This window comes from Papilio machaon, chromosome 12 (genome assembly GCF_912999745.1).
Source record: "Papilio machaon chromosome 12, ilPapMach1.1, whole genome shotgun sequence".
Taxonomy (NCBI): domain Eukaryota; kingdom Metazoa; phylum Arthropoda; class Insecta; order Lepidoptera; family Papilionidae; genus Papilio; species Papilio machaon.
In genome coordinates, this window is record NC_059997.1 from 8169928 (window position 1) to 8192506 (window position 22579).

Here is a 22579-nt window from a genome sequence, read left to right on the forward strand (position 1 = left end):
AATAATGCAGCGTATAAAATTGCATACAAACTTTTGACTGTCAAAGGAATTAAGCATACAAGGATGAATGGAACAAGCAACAGTACCATGACGATAAACAAGTCTTTGTTAATGTTAATTGTTGCACGTTACACAGAAAGAATTAAAAAAAATACAATTTATCATCTAAGAAATAGCGTGGCAAAAATCTAGTTTAAGCTTCTACTTGAACACCCACATTGCGATCGGATAATGTTTTATTTGAATCGTCCAGTTTATACGTTTGTTGCAAATAGAAAATTTTATGATGTTAGCGAAAGCGCGGGAAATGGGGACAGCATTAAACTTTATTGCCGGTGTCCACCGAATATCAAATCCAACCTCGACACTTCCTGCTACAAACTACATAATTTTACGTCGTTTTTCTCTTTTTCTATGATATTTTTATATAAGTAGTTTACTATATATATACACACATTTAAATTGCTAAAATTGTCTTAATTAAAGTTAAATTCTGTACCAACTGACAAATATGTAGTAAAAAAAATATAATTTTTCAGATATTATAAAACTTGTAACTTGCAACGGATAAATATGGTTATAAAATGAAATTAAGAGCCTAAGACTAGAACGAACAGTATTTTTATGTAAGTGTTTTAGGCACGTAGGTAAAAGTAAAATTTTATAAAACTTTCATCGTTGAAATATCCTGAAAACCATAGATACAAAAAGATACATAATTGAAAATAAATGAGGCGCGTGTAGTGACGTCACGCGGTATTCACAGAGCCTTTTGAAAAATTAACGAGTCGCAGCAATGTTCACGGATAAAAGGCCCTCCTTTCAGATGAGCCCTCCCAGTGTTGGCAGACTCTGTCGCGGCTGTTGCTCTTTAGGGTTGCCATTGATAATGTTTCTGTGGTTAGATATTCTACAATCTTGCGTAAAAATACGTCAATGCGTCGTTAAAAAAGTAAAAAAAATATATTAAAACTGTCTGTGTGGTTTATTATAAAATAATAAACGAGATCATACCAAAATTATTTCTTAAATAATATTATCAGGTACAAATGCAATCACACTGTGAATTATTTGCAATCGGTGTTTAAATCTCAACAAATATTCAAAACTCTAGTCTCAAGTTTGCAAACTGTGTAACTTTTTCAATTCGCAGTTAACTGTTGCTCGGCAGAGCGGCAATTTGACGGTAAATGGCGGCAACTTACCTCGCCTGCGACGGTAACAGCTTTTGCCTTTAAGCGTATTTCGGAGATTGAGTAACACCGTAAACTTTGATATACTTAAAGTGAAAATTCAAAATTGATATAGCGTAGAAACTATCAATATTTTACAAGTAGTATTTAAAAAGTTTTTTTTAGAATTTGTAGGTTATATTTTTACTCCGTTGAGATTGAAGGATAGTGAACCATCGAATGAAAACATAGATACGTAATTTTCTGTGAGTGTAATTTTAGAACGAAGTTCCTTATCGCGCGTTGTGAAAGGGGGCTAGACGGAAAAAATTCTTACGAAAAGTTGTCACGACACTTTTTGCTATAATAAGTATGTTAACGACGAATGACCGCTACTTCACCATGGCAACGACGTGACAATATATAACGAAAATTCATAGAAATAAAATGTACTTCTTGTGAAGACTTAAGTTTTTTATTCATAAAATAAACATTGGTTCCTTCACTAATTAATAGAAAGGAACTTCGTTCCATCCGGGTGTCCCTTGACACCTCTCAAGTTTTTTTCTATGTAATTTTTCTGTGAGATATTATAAAGTTGTTATCACTTCCATTTGGCATAGATCCACATATTTATATGGATAATGAGATTGTTATCATGTATACTAGCGTTCTTTACAAAAGCTAAGAATACTCTTGTGTAGTGTGCCCGAGCTTTTACATAATGTAAGACGTGCATTACAATGACGTCACTGGAACAGCGCACGTCATTACTTAGGCGGAGAAATATCTGCCATTGTTTGTCCCGTGTAGGATAAATGAACCCAGCCCTTGGTAGTTGCTATTTTTTATTGTAACTGAAATTCATGTATGACTAATTCTCTAAGTCTAAAGTAAAAAAACTATAACCTTTTTCCTTATTACAGACGAAAATTTCAAATGATTCTAAAATCAAGTCTTTTTTATTGAAACACTTTTAGTTACTTTATTATTTAAATAAGATTCTTATTTACTTGTTAAAATTAAATACGAAAAAGTGGAATTTTTCAAGAAGTCAAACGTCAGTGTCAAATCACCCCTAAAATTATCTCATTGAAAATAAGTCACTAAATGTCTTTACATCGATAGAATACCAAGAAAGGAAGTTATTTCATTTCGTTTAATAATAATTTCCTGCTCCAGGCCAAAGATCATTGCGTGAAAGGATTTTTTAGCTGTCAAAGAAAATATTATCCCGATCACACTAATTTGTGTATAAAATAAACCTTTTTCTTTTAGCCTCAAGGTTTAAATTCCTTTGCATACGATAAAGTTGACAATTCATCACCGATAAGTGTATGCCAATGATATTATGCGTAGACACGCGTCCTAGCGATTTACTCAACAAATTATTACAACGTAAAATACACTCTATTTAAAGTCAGTAGAATCGATTTTAGGACTGTTATCTTCTTGAAAAAAACATAAGATATCTTTACTAAGGCATTCCATTTTCAAAAGTAAATCCTGATATTATGCATCGGTATTTGAACCTTGTTGTTATGAATTAGAGTCGTAATTGCAATGTCAAGGTTGATTAGGGTGGCGGCCACTCAAGGTGCCGGTGCTCCGTAGTGCGGCGATAATCCGCGAGCGTCGTGCGCGGACGCGGTTTTGAAACGTCAACGTCACGAACGGCACAGATTAAAAACATTTATTTTTCTTTTATCAGTCAAAGATGAAAGCTAACATGGTTGTTAATATTGATTTAAAAAAGGATATTTTTATATTTCTTCAGACCCGGTTTACCCTTTAACTTAATTTTGACGAAGAATGTCCTGTTTGTAATCTTTATCTCATCTGTAATTATTAAGTCTTTATTACTGAAACCAGAATAAAAGAAACAAGATATTCGCATAGTTTATTTCACCGTCAACATGTTCCATACAAATGTCTGAAGTTTTTATGCAATGATACAAAAGGAATGAAGTATTCTACCATTAAAGCACATAATTTGCTCTTTATTTGTAAAGGTCGCTGCCCCGCGCTGAGACATGTAACATTATTTTATTATTATGATAATTCTTGTACGTGATACTGTAAGGTCCTCCTGGGAGCAAATTTGTCATCCATCACCGTCATAAGAGATCATTTACTCTGGTCGATTGCCGCGAGCGGTCCCGGTCCCGGGCTTGCTTCCCGACCTCAACTAATAGCCTCCCGACATCGCTGCTGATTTATTGAATGAAATTAATGCGTTCCCGATAAACGGCCCATAACGCAAATATAATTTAAAAATTAACTATAAGTCTAATACCTACATATATAACATTTCGTATCCACCACATCAGAATTGTATTTATTAATTAAAAACTCAAGTTCCCCCTTGTTATTATTTCTTTCCTTTACATTAATATTCCCTCAAAATTTTGACATTTCAAGTAAATTTTTCATCAAAAGCCGTTCAATAAAACCTTCTTTGTGCTACCTAAATGCCAAATTGCCACGTATATGCGAGGGGAATAAATCAGGATCCCAAAATGCGCACCCCCAGGGTCCCATTATATTTAGGGCGAATACTATAAAAATGGGGGTGAACCGTATGAAACGGATACAATAAATAAACGCCATAATTAACTCCATTCATACATAGAATTATCTGTCCTTATTTGAGAACGGACGAATTTTGGCAAATGATCACAATAACATAACAATAGATCCAAATGCGCGCGAATTCGATACGTGGTGACAGTCGGGAGCGGGGGCGGCCATTTTGTATTGTCATCGTTGCAAATGTCGATGTTACTAATTGAGGGTGTTTGTAGCAGGATACTGGCAACATCTGTGAACATCGCGCCTTAACAAATGAGCGCTCAATATTTACAAATTAACCGAGGGTAAGGATATTAAGCTATTAATATACTAAATTACCCTATAATTCAAGATGTCTTAGTACATTGCTTTACTTACGTTGAAATTGTTTGAATACAAATGGAAAAAAAAAACAATTGTGAAAACTGTTTCCTTGTAATGATTATTCTCGACGTACACATTATAAATGACAAGATAAGAAATAAAGAAATACAATTATGCACGCTCATAGTGTTTTTTTTTAAGATAGCCCGCTGTGTACTCCGTGGTTTTAAAAAAATGTCCACTCGGCTCCATGGTGAAGCCGCCTTTGTCTGCTTATCATTTAAAAAAAAGATAACCACATTCAGCCACCGTAAATCCTCCAATCTGTCAACATGAATGACTCATTAAAATTCCCGCGTAAAACAAACAATACGATCCATTTTAATATTTAATTCTCTACGTGTCTGTTCTTAACAGCAATAATTTTAACTACTATTAGGCATTGTATTCAAATAACTGTTTTGTGTGTTTGGAATATAGAAAAAAATAGGAAGTCTATTTTGATTCTTCGAATTATAAAGAGTTGACAAGCGATTAAATTGTGGAAATATGGATTTGATTAACATATTATACAGAAATCATAAAACCATTGTAAGTATATAAAGTATTTATTTTATTAATCCGAACCTAAAAATATAATTTATAAAACATCACTTTCGGTTTGAATTTTAGAGTCAGAAGTGTACCAACAGAATTAACAAATGTCATCGAGACCGATACAATATTTTTTTTAAATAAGTAATAAGGGAGATAAGCTACCAGTTTCGCCCGTAATGCCAGTGTGCGCGTCCTTACTGTAAAAAATAAATGTCCCACGTGTACGGAAGTCAGACGTGGTGAATTGCAATGTAAAGTAGTCAATCTGTACACGTGGGCGTAGAAACCTGCCTAATTTCTTGTCGAGAACTTGTAACGGTCTATCTAGATTAACTTAACAGTTTCTAGCACTACTGTTTCCATTAAATGACTTAATTTACTGTTGCCATCTCTTACAGATAATAAGCAATAATTTTATTTAATTTGTGTTCTGTGATATTGGTATAGTTAACTAAGATAGCTTCAATATGATTAAACGGACATGATTGATAATGTCCACAATAATCGTTTTGATTTGATATAATTTGATTATATATATATTAGAAAGTCGTGTTAGTAACACTATTTATAACTCAAGATCGGTCGAACTGATTTAGCTGAAAATTGATGGGGAGATAGCTTAGAACTAGGAGACGGACATAGGAACTTTTTTTATCTTGTGTGCATTTTTTTTATTCCGCGCGGACGGAGTCGCGGGTAAAAGCTAGTTGATAATATATTACGAACTTCTCCAACATACGGTTGAGTATAAATTCTACTTATATATATGTAGTTTCATAAACTTTTACATTATTTAACAATTAATTTCTCGGGAAAATCTATTAAAAGTTCGATGTATTATACACAATATGATGGCAGGAAGCAATGATAGTGAATCTTTATCAGGAGTCGACGTGCCTGCTTCTGGCTGATAGGAGGCGAGTTGGATCTCATAAATCCTCCCCCAAGATAATAACTAGCGTGTAACTATAACTGGGCTATTCCGGGCCCACCGCCGCCGCCCCTGTACAATTTATGACGTGTTTTGTAACGCGACGTCGCCAGAGCAATCATTACGCGAACGCACTGTAAGTTCCAAATGCTTTGCAAGGGACGCATCACTCGACTCTTTTACTCAACGTTTTTACATTCTAATGGCGAACCTAAGTGGTTGATGCTGTTTGTTGTCTTTATGTTTAGCGAAAGCTTTTTTTTAATCGACGCAACGTTTACGTCGGATATTAAGTGAAAGGATGTCTTTTTACCTTGTAAAACTACGCGGTTTATTAAATGATAAATGGTGCAAAAAAATATTTTATACGTTTCAAGCTTGTTGCTTCTTAAAGCATTAAACACAAATAATCAGTTCAGAAAAGCCTTTGACCCTAGAACTTTCGTTTTCAGTGGTTGTTATTCTATGAGTCAGTCCAGTGGTCCGTTGTACAGGATCGCGTGCGCAGAACACCATTAGCCCCGTTTGTTTTAAATGCTATTTAGTAACTAGAAGATTTCTAGTTGCAACAACGTATCTGGATTAGATTTTTAGAAAGTGCAAAATACTGATAAGCTTTGGAACTAAACTTTTTATCACATTTGGGCATTTCACAAGTTGATCTTAGTTTGAAAATGAAAAAATGAAAAATTATTTATTGACATCCAAAAATACAGTGAATTATCCAGGATCCTCGCACTAGGCGCAGCCTGTATCGCGAGGACCCAGCTCAGTGATTTAACAAGAAACATCGTTAGATGGCAACACATGGACATTAAACAATATTAGAATAGTTAGGAGTTTACGTAGATTAAATTGAAAATATGCGTGTTTTTTTTATTTATTTTAGTAATAAATTTTAGAATTTGTATCCATAAGAAACAAATGTAACTGCGTAATGCAGGAAATCTGAAGCCATTGCAAAAAATGACACAGTGGTCCACAGGATTATTTCACTTTGAGTCTTTTTTGTTTTTGCAAAAAGTTTACCATTGTAAAGTTTAGAAAACAAACAGTTGGAAATGTTTATCTCCTTTTACTTGTTCCCACTAATTCTTTTAGTGAGAAATTCAGTGTGTGGTCTAATATTGTGCCGTTACTAGCTCAAAGTACGGTCAGCACCACAGGACATGGCACTGATTGTGACAAAACACCAGGGAAGTATCACAAAAAAATATTCTAACCTCAAAACTGGTCCCGGAGTGGGCGGGCGGTGCCTCCTTAAATCAATTATATTGTCACATTACCATTTACAATGACGTTAAACTACAAAACCATAATAATATCGAAAGTACACACGCCATAATCACCTTTAACACATCCGTTTTAAGATATAAATTCGGTAAAAAGATGTAAATGGTTAGTAGCACAAAAACACACACTGTCAATCCCCCAGTGACGGAGTGACAGTCGCACAAACAAAATGAATGAATTATTACTTCCGCGACCCGCTTTCAATTGATACGACTAAATAAATGAAAGGGCCATTAGAGCTATTAAAATAATGGACTAAAACATTACCGTCTACTTATACCTATACAAGATCTAGGCAAGTATTATACGCGTGTGAATTGAATTAGTTTCCTCGCGAAAACGACACAGAAACAATATTTTCATGCTATGTCTAGTCAACTACGCTGGCCTAGTGCAGATAGGTTGACTTACACACATATCTTTGAATTTCTTCGTAAATATGTGCAGGTTGCATCACTATGTTTTCCTTCATCGTAAAAATGACAGATAAATGTACATGTATAAATCGAAAAACGATTTGTTATGTGGCAGTATCGAACCCAAGACCTGCAGATTTCAAGTTAAGTGCTTAACCCCTGCGCCACCGACGCTCTGGTGGGTCCGGCAAACTGAATGGCACTATACAATTCATAAAACGTGGTAAACTATTGGTACTGGCATCTTTGTATTATTAATACGTACTTCCCACAGCATAATCTGTGGTACCTAAATAAATAACGTAAAACGTTAAGCGATGCCAACGCTATTTTTGTTGAACGATAACAAACTAACGAAAGTGGACATAAATAATGCAGCGATGAAAGCGCCTCGCTCGTCAACCAATAAATACAACGACATCGTGCCCGCGAGCAGCGTGCGGCTTACGTGTCACCGAATTAGAACTATGCACTCAGTCAATCTAATCAGATATGAAAGAACATTATATTGCACAGATTATAAATCTTATTTGTCTTTTCAGCTTAAGCCTAAGAATGGTTGGTGTGGGTCGTATATCTCAAAAATCACCTTAATTATAAGTCCTCATCCAATGCCTTCTTTTTCAAATGGCAGTTGAGGTGAAGTTTCAGTTACCTTTCGCACGGCAATATATTAGAGAAAGTAACAGATAATAAACGGTTGTCGCTTAACCTTACACTAAACGTCTAAACGTTAGAAAAGACATGCATAAATAAATAATCTGAAGAGTGCAGCGTCTGCTATTGGGCTCAGAGGAACGCGGGGGAAGAGGGTACATTCGCAATGAGGTATTCAAATGATGTTGATACTGGCACTCGCCTGTCGGGGATCATTAGCGTGAATATAAACACGTCAGGCGCGCGGACACGCTGCGCCGATGAGAACAAACAAACACGCACCGTCGGCATGCCCCGTGCATAATGCAAAAAAGACTGCCATATTGAATTAGCTGTATAAACGTTTTGTACATTAACCACAGTCGGAATATTATTATCTGCAGAAGCTCGGAACAATTTAAACGTGAAGTAAAGTTTAAGATAATTGAGGTAGGTGTACTAAATTGATTTTTGTGCAGCAGAGATTTATATGTCTTTACTCCAGTGGTGTAAACACATTGTGCTATAAAAGTAGACACTGGTAGAGTATCCAATATGGCAATTTCGATGCTAGACTGTTAGTCGCCACGAGTCGCCCACGCCATCGAATTCCGCAAACTGCCTATATTAAGATTAAATCAGCTTGTACTTAACATTTAAACATTTAAATTGGCTAAACCTTGTAATGTAATTCACCCCAAAATTATGATTATAAAAGCTTAAAAGAGAAGACAATAAATCTTACATTAGACTTAACTAATAAAGTAAAACAATCTTAAGGCATTACTTAAAAAGTACGTTAAATTAAATTACATTTTACCAATGTTTCCAGTTTTACTTTAGAGCAATAAAATAAGTGTATTTAAACAAAACAAACGTTGATTTTCTAATCCGTCTTTATTAAGCCATTAAAATTGACTGTTCGAGTTCAGGATAAAAAGAAATTTTACGACATGAAAAAGTGGACAAATAGGCGTAAGATAAACAGACGTATTTCTCTTCGGCGTCTATAAAACAATCCGATACAAATATCTGGGCATTATCAATGTCCCACACGTGGGCAAGGAGGCAGTTAAATAAATCTCGTGACCAATCGTAAACAACTACAAAACATCTTCTTAACACTAAAGCATTGTAATAAAATGATTTTATCTCTTACTAGGGTTGGCATATTCTACTTTCTTAGCATTCCTACAATTAGTAATTTAGTACAAAAGTCTGGTTATTTTCAAAAGAACACAAATAAAACAACCTTGAATTAGTAAATTATTTGACCACCAAAAATCATCATTTTTATACCTCATTCTTTATTTGTTACTCTCATGACATTTTCTAGTACGGTATCCAAGTTGATAATATACAGTCGAACCTTGATGAGCAGGAAACCTTTAAAAGCGAGAGTCATTATGCAGTCTCTACGCAAGACCTCCGTAAGCAAGAAACTCGGGTAAGAGAGAAACCTCTAAAAGCGAGAATAATATGTCCCTTGGACTCTCGTGTGTCCAGGTTCGTCGGTAGAAACTTTTTTCATATTGTACATGATTCAAACTGGCACGTTTTGTTGGAAAATTACTGGCAATCGTCCAGTATTCGTTTAAAAGTAAAACTGTTGACAATTATGTGTCAGTTACCCTAAAACTAAAAGGAGGCGGGTCGGAATCACCTGAATGATTAAATCATTTCGAAAATAATCGTCGGGGACGTTTTTTTTATTAGAACTGGGTATCAGCTTAAACGGCAATTCCATGTGACCTCGCGACTTGTTTGTTTTTTAAAACGATCAACAGAGTCCGCTCGGTAATAACTGGCAGCGCGCTAACGACCCTCCTTTTTTCGGTTTGTGTTGCCATATTGGAACTTACCGCTTTTGCCTAAAATATTTAGCAATTTTTTTTTCTAAATGTTTTTGTGTCAACAAGGAGAAAAACAAATGAAAGCATTTTATTATTAAAACCTTTATTGTGGTTTTTATCTTACATAATGTATTTTAAATATGGAAAGTAATTGTGTGTTCTGTATCTCTTTTTTATTGTGGTCTGATTATGTTGAACGTCAGGTCAGTAAAATAATGAATTCTAGTGATACAAAACGCATAATATTTATAATTAGTGAACTCTATCTAAATCTATTATTGGAAGTCATTTTAATATATCCATAGTCTACGGTTGGAGCAAACATTTTCTACTCTATGTGGTGCGGAGCGCAGGGCGCGGGAACAGGGCACTCCTACGCAGCGCAGGAGACGATTTGTGGCCGACGATTACGAATTACCATAAATTTACAAAAACTTTTAAACTAATCCTCCAAACGATTATGTTTGACATTACGATGTTTTCTAAATTTTAGAAAATGTTTTTTTTTTAAATTCACGGGTACGATCAATATAAATGGCAATTTTCTGCCACATATTTTGTTTCCAGCCATTTATTTTTCAACAAAATAGTAATAAATTTTTTATACCTATTTATATAATAAATATCTACAAAACTTAGAACTACATTTATTAAAGTATCATTGGATCATATTCCTCGGTTGTTTTTCAAAAGGTGACCTACATATTGAGAAATAAAATGTTTTTATTGACATTCATTCGGCTCACTAACTTGTAGACCAAAGACAACTTTAATGTTCAATAATTGGTCAAGGTGTGTGGGCCTGCACTATGAATAGAGCAAGCGTAGGTGTTGAAGATGGAACGAAACACTTTTATGCAGAATTCAAATAAATACAGAAATATGTAACATTTCGATTTTGTTGCTTTATGAATTATAACATTATACTTCTAATATCTACTAAACTCTAGCCTTACCAAACTTTAGCATTTTACTTTATCTGAAATTTTTTTTATATTACAAGGTGGCAAACGAGCAAGCGACCACATGAATTCGCCGAAATGGCGAAACGACCGGTGCCCATAGACATTCGCAATTGCAGATGCGTTGCCTATCCTCAATCGACGAAGGAGGAAACGCACAAAAAGAGAATATTTAACCTTCCTGTACATCTCATCCTCCATCAAATCCGCCTCCCCTTCCCATCCTTTCCTTATAAGAAAAGGAGTGGGAAGGAAAAGAGGACTGAAATTAGGCCCCCGGCACCACACTCATCAGACGAAACGCGGAATTACTTCCACTTCACGCCTGTTTTCTGTGTGGTCGTGGTATTTCACCGGGCGAGCCGGCCAATTCGTGCAACTGATGTTGTTGTTGCTGGCGTTTACCACTGTTAAAAAATCAGTTAGACCATTAGTTTGTTGAAAGGAAATGATAATAAAAGAAAAAATTAAAATCATTATTTAAGATGAATAAACTAGAAAACTGAATGACTAACTTAAAAACTGTCTGATTGTTGTCTCAGGTACAACATCGTCATCTTTTATTATTTCAAATTTGACTTCATAAAAAATGTGAAATGAAAAAAAACGACATTCGGATATTTAAATGAATTCATTTCATAGTTTTCTCTCACTACATCTTTTAAATTTTATTACTGAAATATAATTTTTTGCAGTTAATTTCCAGTTTGAATAGTGAGTTAAGTAACAAGTTTTAGCATTCCCGGCGCTAGTTTAAACAACTTTAAAGCCTTGAATGTTGCCGCCTAATTAAACTTCTATTAGAAAAGCTGACGACTGGATATTCTCAATTGCAATTCATTTAAAAATTGAACAGTTTGTCGACTAATTGCTTAAACATTAATCTATTAAAATTCGTTAGTTTCTCTTTTCGTCTTTAAAGTATATTCTTTTTTAAATAAATACTAATAAATGTAACATTTTATGGAAATAGAGATATTTTTTTGCTCGTGCGTTGTTTGTTTTTAAAACAAAATAAAGTGTGTAAAGTATTTCACGTTGTGTTTCATCAAATCTTATAATTTATGTATCAAATTACAAGTTAATCGACAATAAAATCGATTAAGTTAAAAACATGTCAAGCCATCTTTATTTGGAAAATCTTATAATTTCAAAATCAATTTAGAAATCCCTTAATTTCCTTAAATGTAAACATTTATCTCGAAACAGATGAATCATGTTTAACAAAATATTATTTTAAACCTAATCCCTTGGAAATTAAATCGATGATTTTGGCATGTTCTTTGAATTCACTAAGCTATTCGAATAAGGAAGGGATTGAGGAACGTTTTCTTTTTAGAATTCAAAGACACATAAATAATTTAATAACATACAGAAGAACTAACTAGTATAACGTTGAGAAAGAAAAGAAAAACTAATACCACAATCTAAGTAATGTTGATTGATAATACTCTTCGTTAGAAAATGGCACTCAAAGATAAAGGATTTTATATCTGAACCCAAAACAACTATGTTATTTGTCATATAAGAAAAGTGTCTCTGCAGTTTTCGTAATCAACAAAAGGGTACAAATTGTGGTAAATTCCTTTCTTATCATTGCCACACAACTTAAATTGGTCGACGATATTTCCAAACAGACCCTTTACTATCACTTGTAAGATAATCTGTGGCAAAAAATGCCAAATGTTTTGAGTCACTTAAAATGCAATTTATGTGTTGAGAGGATTTTACTTCTAAGAGAAATTTAGCTTCGTATGTTGAACAAAATAGATTTTCAACTATTAGTAGTGAATATATTTAATAGGCAAGAGTAACATGAATATTAAATACTTTAGGTGCTGTTTTGTACAAATCTTTGACTTTAGAATGAACAACCAACGTTTAAGAAAACAGTAAAGTTGTCAAAGAATCGACAGAATAAGAATGGACACAGAACAGAGTTATCTACCGCTGCATGTAGTTAATCTTTGTTAAATTGATATCGCATTAGTCACCAATACAAATATAGTACCTCGGATCTTCGTATCCCTTCATTCGTATCATTTCACTAATAGATGTTGTTATGCGTCAGAATAAGTCGTTAGCATTTCCGCTTGTTATCTCACAACTTTAAATAACACAAAGATTCCCACGATAGTTTACTCTAACGGATAATTTTATTGTTACTTTGATAGTTTGCATGATGTACGAACATTATTCGCCCACATCGATACTGTCGGAATAAAGGATTGTTTCCATAATAATAGAGTGATACTAGCTGTCGTCCGCGCGCAGTTAAAAAAACTAAATGGGGGGGGGGGGTATGAAAAATAGATTTTGGCCGATTTTCAGACCTACTGAATATGCTCACAAAATTTCATGAGAATCGGTCAAGCCGTTTCGGAGGAGTTCAAGTTCGAACCCCGTGACACGAGAATTTTATATATAAGATTTCTTGGATTATTTGTAACAATGTACACTGCAGAGGAGGAAACAAACGTAGTAAAATTGAATTTACAACAAGCACTAAACTAACAACTCCATTTTTTTTAAGATTTTGTTTCAAAGGTTTCTCCTTAGTTTTATTAGAAAGTTGAATAGTGTATTTTTTATTATACAATATCACAATGAACTGTATCCTCGAAAAAGTATAATAATTTTCTTATTGACTCGTTGACAAGACAAAATAAACTCTACATATACAGATTAAATATAGAAAGATAATAAACAAGATTTATCAGCGGTGTTGGGCCGCGTGCTGGCACGATTTAAAAAGAAAAAAATTCTATCTAGTACTGATAAAAGGATGCATGGCTGTCCATAGATTATGCGAAAGCAATTCACACTGAGATTGTAATAATTTAAAACTTTATCCCTAATATATCAATTCAGATCAGATTGTATTCGTCTACTATTTGAAATAGGTCTTTTTAAGGTATGTAATTTTATTTTGGTTTATTTATACATCCATTGATTTCATACAAAAGGCAAATGAAAGTAGAAAGTTTAGTTTACAGTTAAAGTTTAAAATAATGTGGTTTATTTTTGTTTCGCCTGATTTTTCTCGTCAACTTTTTATTAACACTCGCCTTTTCTTCAATACTTCCGTGTCATCAATTATTCAATATAGTTTTGTATTTACTTTCCACATTAAATGAAACGATGAATGAATATCGAATTTTACATTTTTGGATCATCTACTCAAGTCTTTAATCTATGACAAAGAAACAATTCTTATCGTAGCCGAAAATAAATATTGAATGCACCCTGGTTCATAATAATTTTACGACAATTGTTTACAAAGTTGTGGTTACTTAGTAAATTATTTTAACATCTCAGAGATTTTTGTCATTTCAAGTCTTGTTTTAAATAAATACTATATTATGTATGGATCTTAATTTTTACTATCTCAGTTGGTTACCAATATTACTACAATTTAAAAATAAAATACGCAAAAGATTTTTTTTTTATTATTAATGTTTAATACATTACATATTTAATTTCATTACGCATTTTTTCCTCTCAAATATTTTATTAGCGATATCTTATTTTAATTATAAAAAAGAGGCAAGCATTAATCTACGTCTGCTCACCTCAGTAATAAAGCTCGCATTTGAAAGCTCGTACGATGTTGGCAAAAATTTTGTAGTTATTCAGTTAAGTATTTGTCTCAACGTTATTTGGTGATAACATTGATATTATACTTTATAATTGTTTTCCGACTTATATACATTAGTTGCCCAGTTTCGCATCAAATTATGGTCCAAATTTTGTCATATCAGAAAACATCATTAAGCTCGCCGCCAAGCTGTTTCGAAGCTCCGGTATGAAGACGTAGTTATATGTTTTAAATACCGAATTCTGAAAAAAAAGTCAGAAGCGTAGCATTACATTACCTTTGCATTCGTTGGCGTCGCGCGCGGTGGCACGTCCCCAGGGTCGGTCGAAGTGGAAGGGCTTGCAGCGTTCGCAGTCGCGGCCGGCAGTATTGTGCTTGCAGTCGCAGGCCAACTGCTGCGCCCCCGCGCCCGCCCCGAGCGCTACGCCGTCCTCCGCGCGCGCCGGCACGCAGCGGGACGCGTGCCCGTTGCACTTGCAGCGCCCGCCCACCGCGAAGTCGGAGACGGCATAGTGCTGCGTGCCCGGCGCCGCTTGCCGCTTGCCATCAGGCTCCTCGCCCTCGCTCACCATGTGCAGCCGGTTGAAAACGACCCGCACGTCGGTGGCGGTCACCCAGTCTTGCAGCACGGGCGAGATGTCGAAATTGGCCGCACTCGGGCGACCCTCTAGCGTGCTGAAGGCCAGCCGGGCGCCGCCGGAGCCCTCGCCGGCTAGCCGGTGCGAGTCGGAACAACGCGCCTCCTGCTCGTTGGCCGATGTTACGGTCGCCTTGTTGGGCCGGCCGTACACACGTCGGCACTGGCTCGAATAGAACTGGAAGGGCTGCCAGGTAACGCCGTAGTCGGCGCTCTTGTAGATGGCAACGGAGTCGGGGCGGGCGGCTCTCGGGCAAAACTGCAGGCTGACGTATGTGAGCTCGTACTTCTTGCCGAGGGAGAGCGTGAGGGAGACGTTGTCTGGCGGGGAATCGTAGGCGGCAGGCGGCAACGCGGCGGAGCGCCAGCAGGTGACGTCGTGTGGGTTGTTGAGGTCGGTGAGGTGCGCTGGTGGGTGCCGACGGTCGGATCGCGCAGCGTCGCACACGCGGCAGGCGCTGTCGGGTGGCTGGTCGCCGGGTGGGTCGCACAGGCTCTCGGGCCCGCGCCGGCCGCAGGTGGAGGAGGCTGCCACGGGGGCACCGAAGGCCGCGTTGACGAAGTCGGGGATGCAGCGGCGGGGGCGCTCGTCCTCGTAGCAAGGGTCGGGCGGTGCGCCGGCGAGGGCCAGGGCCGCGGCGGCCAGCAGGGCCACGGCGCGCACGGGCATGCTGCACTCACTGTCACTCACTCGCGAGCCGGGCCGGCTAGCGGCAGACACGTGCTCTCTGTTCGGACGCCGCGCGCGGACTGGCTCGGCGGGGCGGGAGCTTGCGACTCACGGAGCTTACGCCGTACGCATTGGCCGAATGTTTTAGTGAAAGTTTTTTTTTTCTATTTCCTCCAGGGAAACGGGATATAGAAAATATTGACAAATAATAGAAGGTTTGCTTTTTGCACTGTTTTTGTAACTTTAAAACGGAAGAGCTTTTCGATGACTTTTTGAATTGAGATTAAATTTGTTTTAACTTTATTTTTAAAGCTTTTATTTATCAAGATGACCACATAAATGTGAATAAAGAGTGGCTAACACTACTTACTTAATATTTGCTTGATAACAAGAGAGGTAAATCTGCAAAAGCTCATAACAAGTAGTCTATACTTGGAGCTTTGTCTAACTTTTAAACTTACGATAAAGCTAACCATCGCGTCAATAATTACAACAATTGCATTATCGAAAGCTTACAAAAATCGAATTTTACAAGATATTGAGACTAAAATATTGATCCTTTGCGATATACAATCGCTACTCTTGATCACTAAACAAGTTACACTGTTATAGCTATTAATAAGAGTTCAACGATCTTCAATATTTTTTCAAGTGATAACAAAACCTATTAGCTAGATTTGAAGCAAAAAACACTGTTACTTGTTAACCGGAAAAAAATGTTAAACATGAACATAAAATGTCGTGGGTTCGAATCCACTATTCACAACTGGCTTTAAGTTTAATTTGAAGGTATCATATATTCATATTATAAATGTGAAAGTTTAGATGGATGGATGTATGTTTGTTAGAAGGTATCACCGGAACCGCTAAACAAATCTTGACGAACTTAAGCACAGATATAGAACATAGTCTGGAAGCTTGTTAAGTTTTTTTTTAAATTCAGCGCAGACAGATTCGCTGGCGACAACTAGTCTTAAATAAAATTTAAATAACTAAAAGATGAATAAACATAATTCTAAAATTAACATCTTAAATCTGCAAAAGTATGCAATATCTATTTAAATTATCACAATTAAGGTTTAAGAATTCGCAGAGTTCGAGGGAAGATAAAGTAATTAATTATCTGGCGGACAGTAAATAAAGGCTGTTATTGCGCGGCTCGGCGCGCTTCGGACACAACAAATCATGCACTTTCCCCTGCATTCGGATTGTAAATTCAAACTGTTAAGACAATTTATTTAAACAATAACTTAATCTTATTAATTATACTGACTAGCAAGTAATCTAATAAGCCTTTAGTCTAATGACCAGAGTACATATGAAACATATTATGGTGCATTCGACACCAGCATTCCACTATTGTTATGCCATAATTTGTAAAATACGTTTAATTGAAGTAATTATAAATATTTTAATTAAATCTATATATATAAAAGAAAGTCGTGTTAGTCACACTATTTATAACTCAAGAACGGCTGAATCGATTTGACTGAAAATTGGTGGGCAGGTAGCACCAGGCTGGTAGAACCAGGAAACAGACATAGGATAATTTTTACCCCGTTTTCTATTTTTTTTCCGCGCGGACGGAGTCGCGGGTAAAAGCTAGTTTATAATAAGTGATAAATGATTATTCGTATCATCGTAAGTTAAAATACACGAGACGAGATTTCTTCAATATAAACGATTGTTGAAACACATCTCACTTTCAGTTCAACAATCCGTGACAAAAAATTGAAATGAATCTATTAAATAATCGATTCACTATTCTCTCGTTTGTTATGCGTATCTGGTGACATGCAAACTTCTCGCATCGTTGAGTACGACTCGCGCTGGGAAATCGATAAATAAATCGAGTCGACTCGCTTATCGAATGTGTTGCCATTTTATACATTTAAATGTTGAGGTAACAATTAAACGTATTGTGCATTCCTGGAACGAGAGATTGTAAATGTACCAGAACACTTGGATATGTTTAATAAATTAGGAGATAACGATCAGCTACTAAGGAAGCAATCATTTTATTTATCTCACAGAACATATCTCTATAATCCATTGAACTGTTTTCTATTTTTCATAACTTTTACCTTTAAAGGATATTTCTTACAAGTCCCGTAGGATGAAGAGTTAACAACATTGTACAAACGTTAATAAATCTTTATCCTAAAGTAATTTACTATTAAACTAGAATTAAAACTATCATCGAATCATTGATTTAAAGTTCATTATCATTTTGTTATCTTAGTAAAAGAGGGACTTGAATGCGGGTTGCTTTACATTCTATCAAATCATATTCAATTCAGAACTTTAATTACACTCTATTTGAATAGTTAATTAAATATTACATCACAAATAACTTTATCTTGTTATTAATCATAAACACAATTGAAGATAATTTATAAGTACATTATGGTCTTCATATTATACAGTTATAAATTAGTAGAGATAAATATGACAGATGTCAATAGTTTAATTAATTTGTCAGATATTATTGACTATTGAAAGATATCTCATAATAAAACTAAACAGGTGGCGGTAACTGTTCGTTTAACTATCGACTGATTTTATTAAGACTGGAAAATAGATAATAATATGTTTTAAAATATAATTTTTCTTGTGAAAATAGTGATAAGTACCCAGTTCACATAGAGAGAGGCAACGTACGTAATTTCTTATGTACTTATATTCATTCTAGTATTAGATTTTAACTAAGCTTTGAATGCTTAACATTTATATCTCCATAATATCAAACGCACTGAACACGATTCCCCGTCTAGACGAAAACATTATCATGAGCTTAAAATCCTAGCATTGAAATCTAATTTACCACAGTTGCAGGTAAACTTACTTCTAAAACGAAAAACAACTCAAAGTCTTTGGATTTCAGTATATTATCGTTCATCATCTAATAATGTTCTACCATCTAACAGAAGAAAAAACGTCGGGTGCTGAAAATTTAATTAAAATGATACCAGCGTTAATAAAAGTACAGACAGACAAACAGACAAGCGGCAGAGCTCGTTTGCGAATAGAAAAAAGACGGGAGTCGGGATTGAATTGACGGCTTGCTAAGGCTGAGTAGCGCGGTGCCATACAAGCGGGGATCCGAGGGTACCAGATGCTCTATAGGGCTCCATAGGGCTCCGTAGATAACTGTGATAGGGGAGCTTTGTTACTAACTACTCAATTAACTGACTCATTGTACTCATTCTGAAATTTTCATTTGGAATATTTCTGTTTTGGCATTTGTACAATGTTAATTTAAGGACTATTAAAATGCTCAGAGTTAATTTTTGTATACTCAATTGAAGTTTTGTTTAATCTAAGACATAAGAATTACACTTAACACTTAAGCACTTTAACGGCTAAATTTCGAAATAATCACAGTTCGTTTAGTTTTAAAGAAGATCTTATATAAAGATAATTTTTTATGTATCAAATACTTATTTTTAATCAAAATGCGTTAACAATGTATACTTAGTTAAAGAAATACAAGCATATGCAAGCTGTGAATCGCACAACTGGGTCGTTTATTTTGAGTGTGCCACGATTTGACAACGTTACAAAATTAGCCACTCGCTCAAAAGTTGACGAAAAAAACTTTATTTTACACTATAATATATCAGAAATGGAAATTATTGGGGCTGATGTTAAGACAGTCTGTTTCACAATATCCAAGTAAATCCTGAATAAGCATCTTGGAACTTCTGTCAAATAAATACATCGTTGGCGTTTCACAATCTCCAAATAAGCATTGAAACGCAAACTATTAGATTATGTGTCGGTTATTTTATTTGTTAGTTAGTTATTCAGAACTTCACTTGGATATTTAATTAGCTGAACAGATAATGCAAACACAACAAGACTGTCTATGACTCTCTGTTTTAACTGTCAAAAATTGTCTATGTTTGATTTATCAAACATCAGAACCATAAAGTAAGATTTATAAAGTCACGTCGGAAAACATTTGCTGCCCTCCCCGGCTCCGGTCGAGTGGAGATAATTAGGACGGGCCGTGTCCGCCGCCCTCGGGTCAAACGGACCCTCAGCTGCCCAGCGATGAATATAAAGGTAAATCCTGACCCGAAACTACAGAAAGGGAACATTATAATGTTATCTGTCATAATTTTGATCCTCCTCGAGTAAACGGTCTAAGCTTCTTGTTTATTAAATGGTCGTATGCTCGTTTATTTTCATTACTAGTTTTTGGCCGCGAAATCATCCGCGCATAATTTTTAAAAAAATAGCCTAAGTGCTATTACAATTGGCTTTCTTTTACATGCTTTGAAAATAACATGTGTAGATGAACAAATTTTCATTATCTTACACAAATTAAAAATAAAATTAACCAAACTAAGTATAGATTTAAAAAATTACTAAGTACTTATAAAGTACTTTCTAGGTTTACGTATTTATGATTGTATTGTAATATTTTGGGCAGCGACGAGGTCATTTTACAAAAGCACTATCTGAAGCACTCTTGAGCAGCGCTGTGGGCTCTTATTCCGAATAACTTTTTCATTTGTCGCGAGGCCAAGTTCCCGCATTGTTCTGATGTAGGTCGCAACTGAGGTGACTTGCACCTCGGTATTTTTGTTCTTTACTATTTGTTAAGTGCGAAACGGTTTGCAATGTTACTTTTGTTTTAATTTTTTTTTTTTAGCTTAAGTCGAAAGACTTTAACATTAATTTCGAGTTTACCTGTTTATGTTTTTCTAAATATATGTATTATTATTCTTCTTCGATATTTCCACAACTATCCCAACATAAGTTACTTGTTAAACAATTTCTCTAATATTCCCGACGTCATTCCTTGACAAAGGACTCGAGCGCGCCTTAATGAACCTAATGATGGTCATTACGCGAATGCCTCGCGCAACAAAGCGCTCGCAGAACCACCAACATCTCGTTACAATCGTAATACCTCATTGTTCTAATAAAATACAACGTCTCTCACTTTCATTTGCTTAATTTGAGAGAGAAAGATTGTTAAGAAATACCTTAGATATATTTGCATAACTTAAAAATAGATTGTAAATATTTCAACGAACGAAAAAGCTATAAGGTTACAGGACTGCTTTATTATTGTTAAATTAAATTCATACCATTACAATTAAAAATAGTGAAGATTTTATTAATTTAAAAAATAATTAAAACACTTTCATTTGTAAATAATTAAATCTAATTATGTTCAAGTAAATTAACTTGAAGCTAGAAAAATAAGTATTGAATACGTGAATTTAATATTCATTGCGAGTCAAATTAATTAGAATTGCACTTTACCGTATACAAAGGCTGCAAAAAGTCGCCTCGTAAGTACTTACCCACGTATGGGAGTGGGGTAGGCAGCGAGATGCGACCCCATGCCCGATTAGTCGACAATTACATACCGACGCCTCAGCAACACCGTATCGGTCCCGACTTGATCTTGGGACCGTTTTTACACGTACCCCTTTTATGTGTACCAGCCATTTTGATGTGACTCAGGATAGTATAGTGCTACGCAAACTTTATAGCCGCTTGCAAAAGACACTGCATATAATACAATTTAAGGCATTTACGAGGAAGTTAAGAAATGCAGGGGCGTGGCTCATCCTCGCGTTGTCCTATAACGGTTAGAGTCTAACCTAAGTAAATCTACGAATACTGTCGCTCGCAATTAACCACTAGCTGTTATGAAGTTTGAATCGATTGAATAGATAAGGTTGAAATTAAGATTTAGAATGCAAAGTTTTAGAATGTTATGCAAAATAAGTGTTGTTTTTTGGGATATGTGTGTTCTGAGCAATTGGTTAAATTTTAATAATCAAAACATTAATAATAATACCTCTTTAAATAGTGTTATTTTCTAATATTAATATATTCTTAGATTTTTTTACTTTAAGTGCAAAAAAAATTCTATAATAAAAAGCACTCCTAACTTTTTTGTAGCAAAAAACAAAAGACAAAATCAGTAGCGACGTTAAGGTAGGACCAGATGGGGCGGCAGCCCAGGGCGCCGGGCACCGTAGTCGCCAGTGTAGATATAAAGAGGCGCCTGCGGGGCCTCCTAAGCCCAGGGCGCTGGAAATGCTAAAACCGGCCCTGGATATAAAATTAAGGTGTAAATATTTTATTAGACAAATGTAAGTTGAAAGAACGTTAAATCTTATTTGCTTAGAGTAAGATAAGAAAGGAACGAAATCAAACAAACGTTATCCTAAAGATATGATGTTCGGCTCTTTTGAATCAAATATATCCTTTATTTCTTCTAAAAAGTGATTCAACTGCTTCACCAGACTTTAGCCATTAATTGACAAATGTGAGTGCACTTGCCCCAGTTACTTGAGAAATGGCTAAATTTATTAAGCATAGCTTGGACGACGCCATTTTTAGCCGACTTCAAAAAGAAGGAGGTTATCAATTCGACTGAATTTTTTTTTTTTTTTTTTATGTGTGTTACCGCGAATCTCCGCCCCTGGTGGTCCGATTTTGATAGAAATTATTTTAATCGAAAGGAAGTGCTTGCAGGTGGGTCCCATTTTTTTGTTTTTTTTTTTAAATAACTAGAAGACTAGTAGATTTTGAATAAGCTTCAAAATTTGTTGCGAAAATTAGGGACATTTTTGCTTTCAGCGCTTACGTAGGCTAAACTATAAGACCTACATAAAAATGATGTATGGCGAATTGTAGCTCTTTAAATGTGCTAAATAAAAGTCCGCGATAGCATATATCTATCTTTTATAGTTTTCTCACAATAACCATTTTTTTTCTTTAGAAACATTAATTAAATTCATGCCCTATTTCCGACGCTATTATTCAAGTTCAATATTAACCCTTATGTAAATAAATATGTTCATTATCAAGAGAATTTAATGTAGATTATATTTGCCGTTGAAACTATATCATTTTGTCTAATAGTTTAGGAGATATCGTAAGAATA

General features: G+C 35.3%; 1 protein-coding gene across 2 annotated transcripts in view; it reads right to left on the reverse strand.

Annotated features, from left to right (window-relative positions):
- LOC106709148 (netrin-B) overlaps window positions 1–15685 on the reverse strand; it is a 103204-nt gene extending 87519 nt beyond the window's left edge. For both annotated transcript variants that reach the window (XM_045680200.1, XM_045680201.1), the window contains exon 1: window positions 14631–15685. In XM_045680200.1, the coding sequence (XP_045536156.1) occupies window positions 14631–15660 (1030 nt within the window). In that variant the 5' untranslated portion in view covers window positions 15661–15685. The remainder of the gene's footprint in view (window positions 1–14630) is intronic.
- Window positions 15686–22579: the final 6894 nt, after the last annotated feature.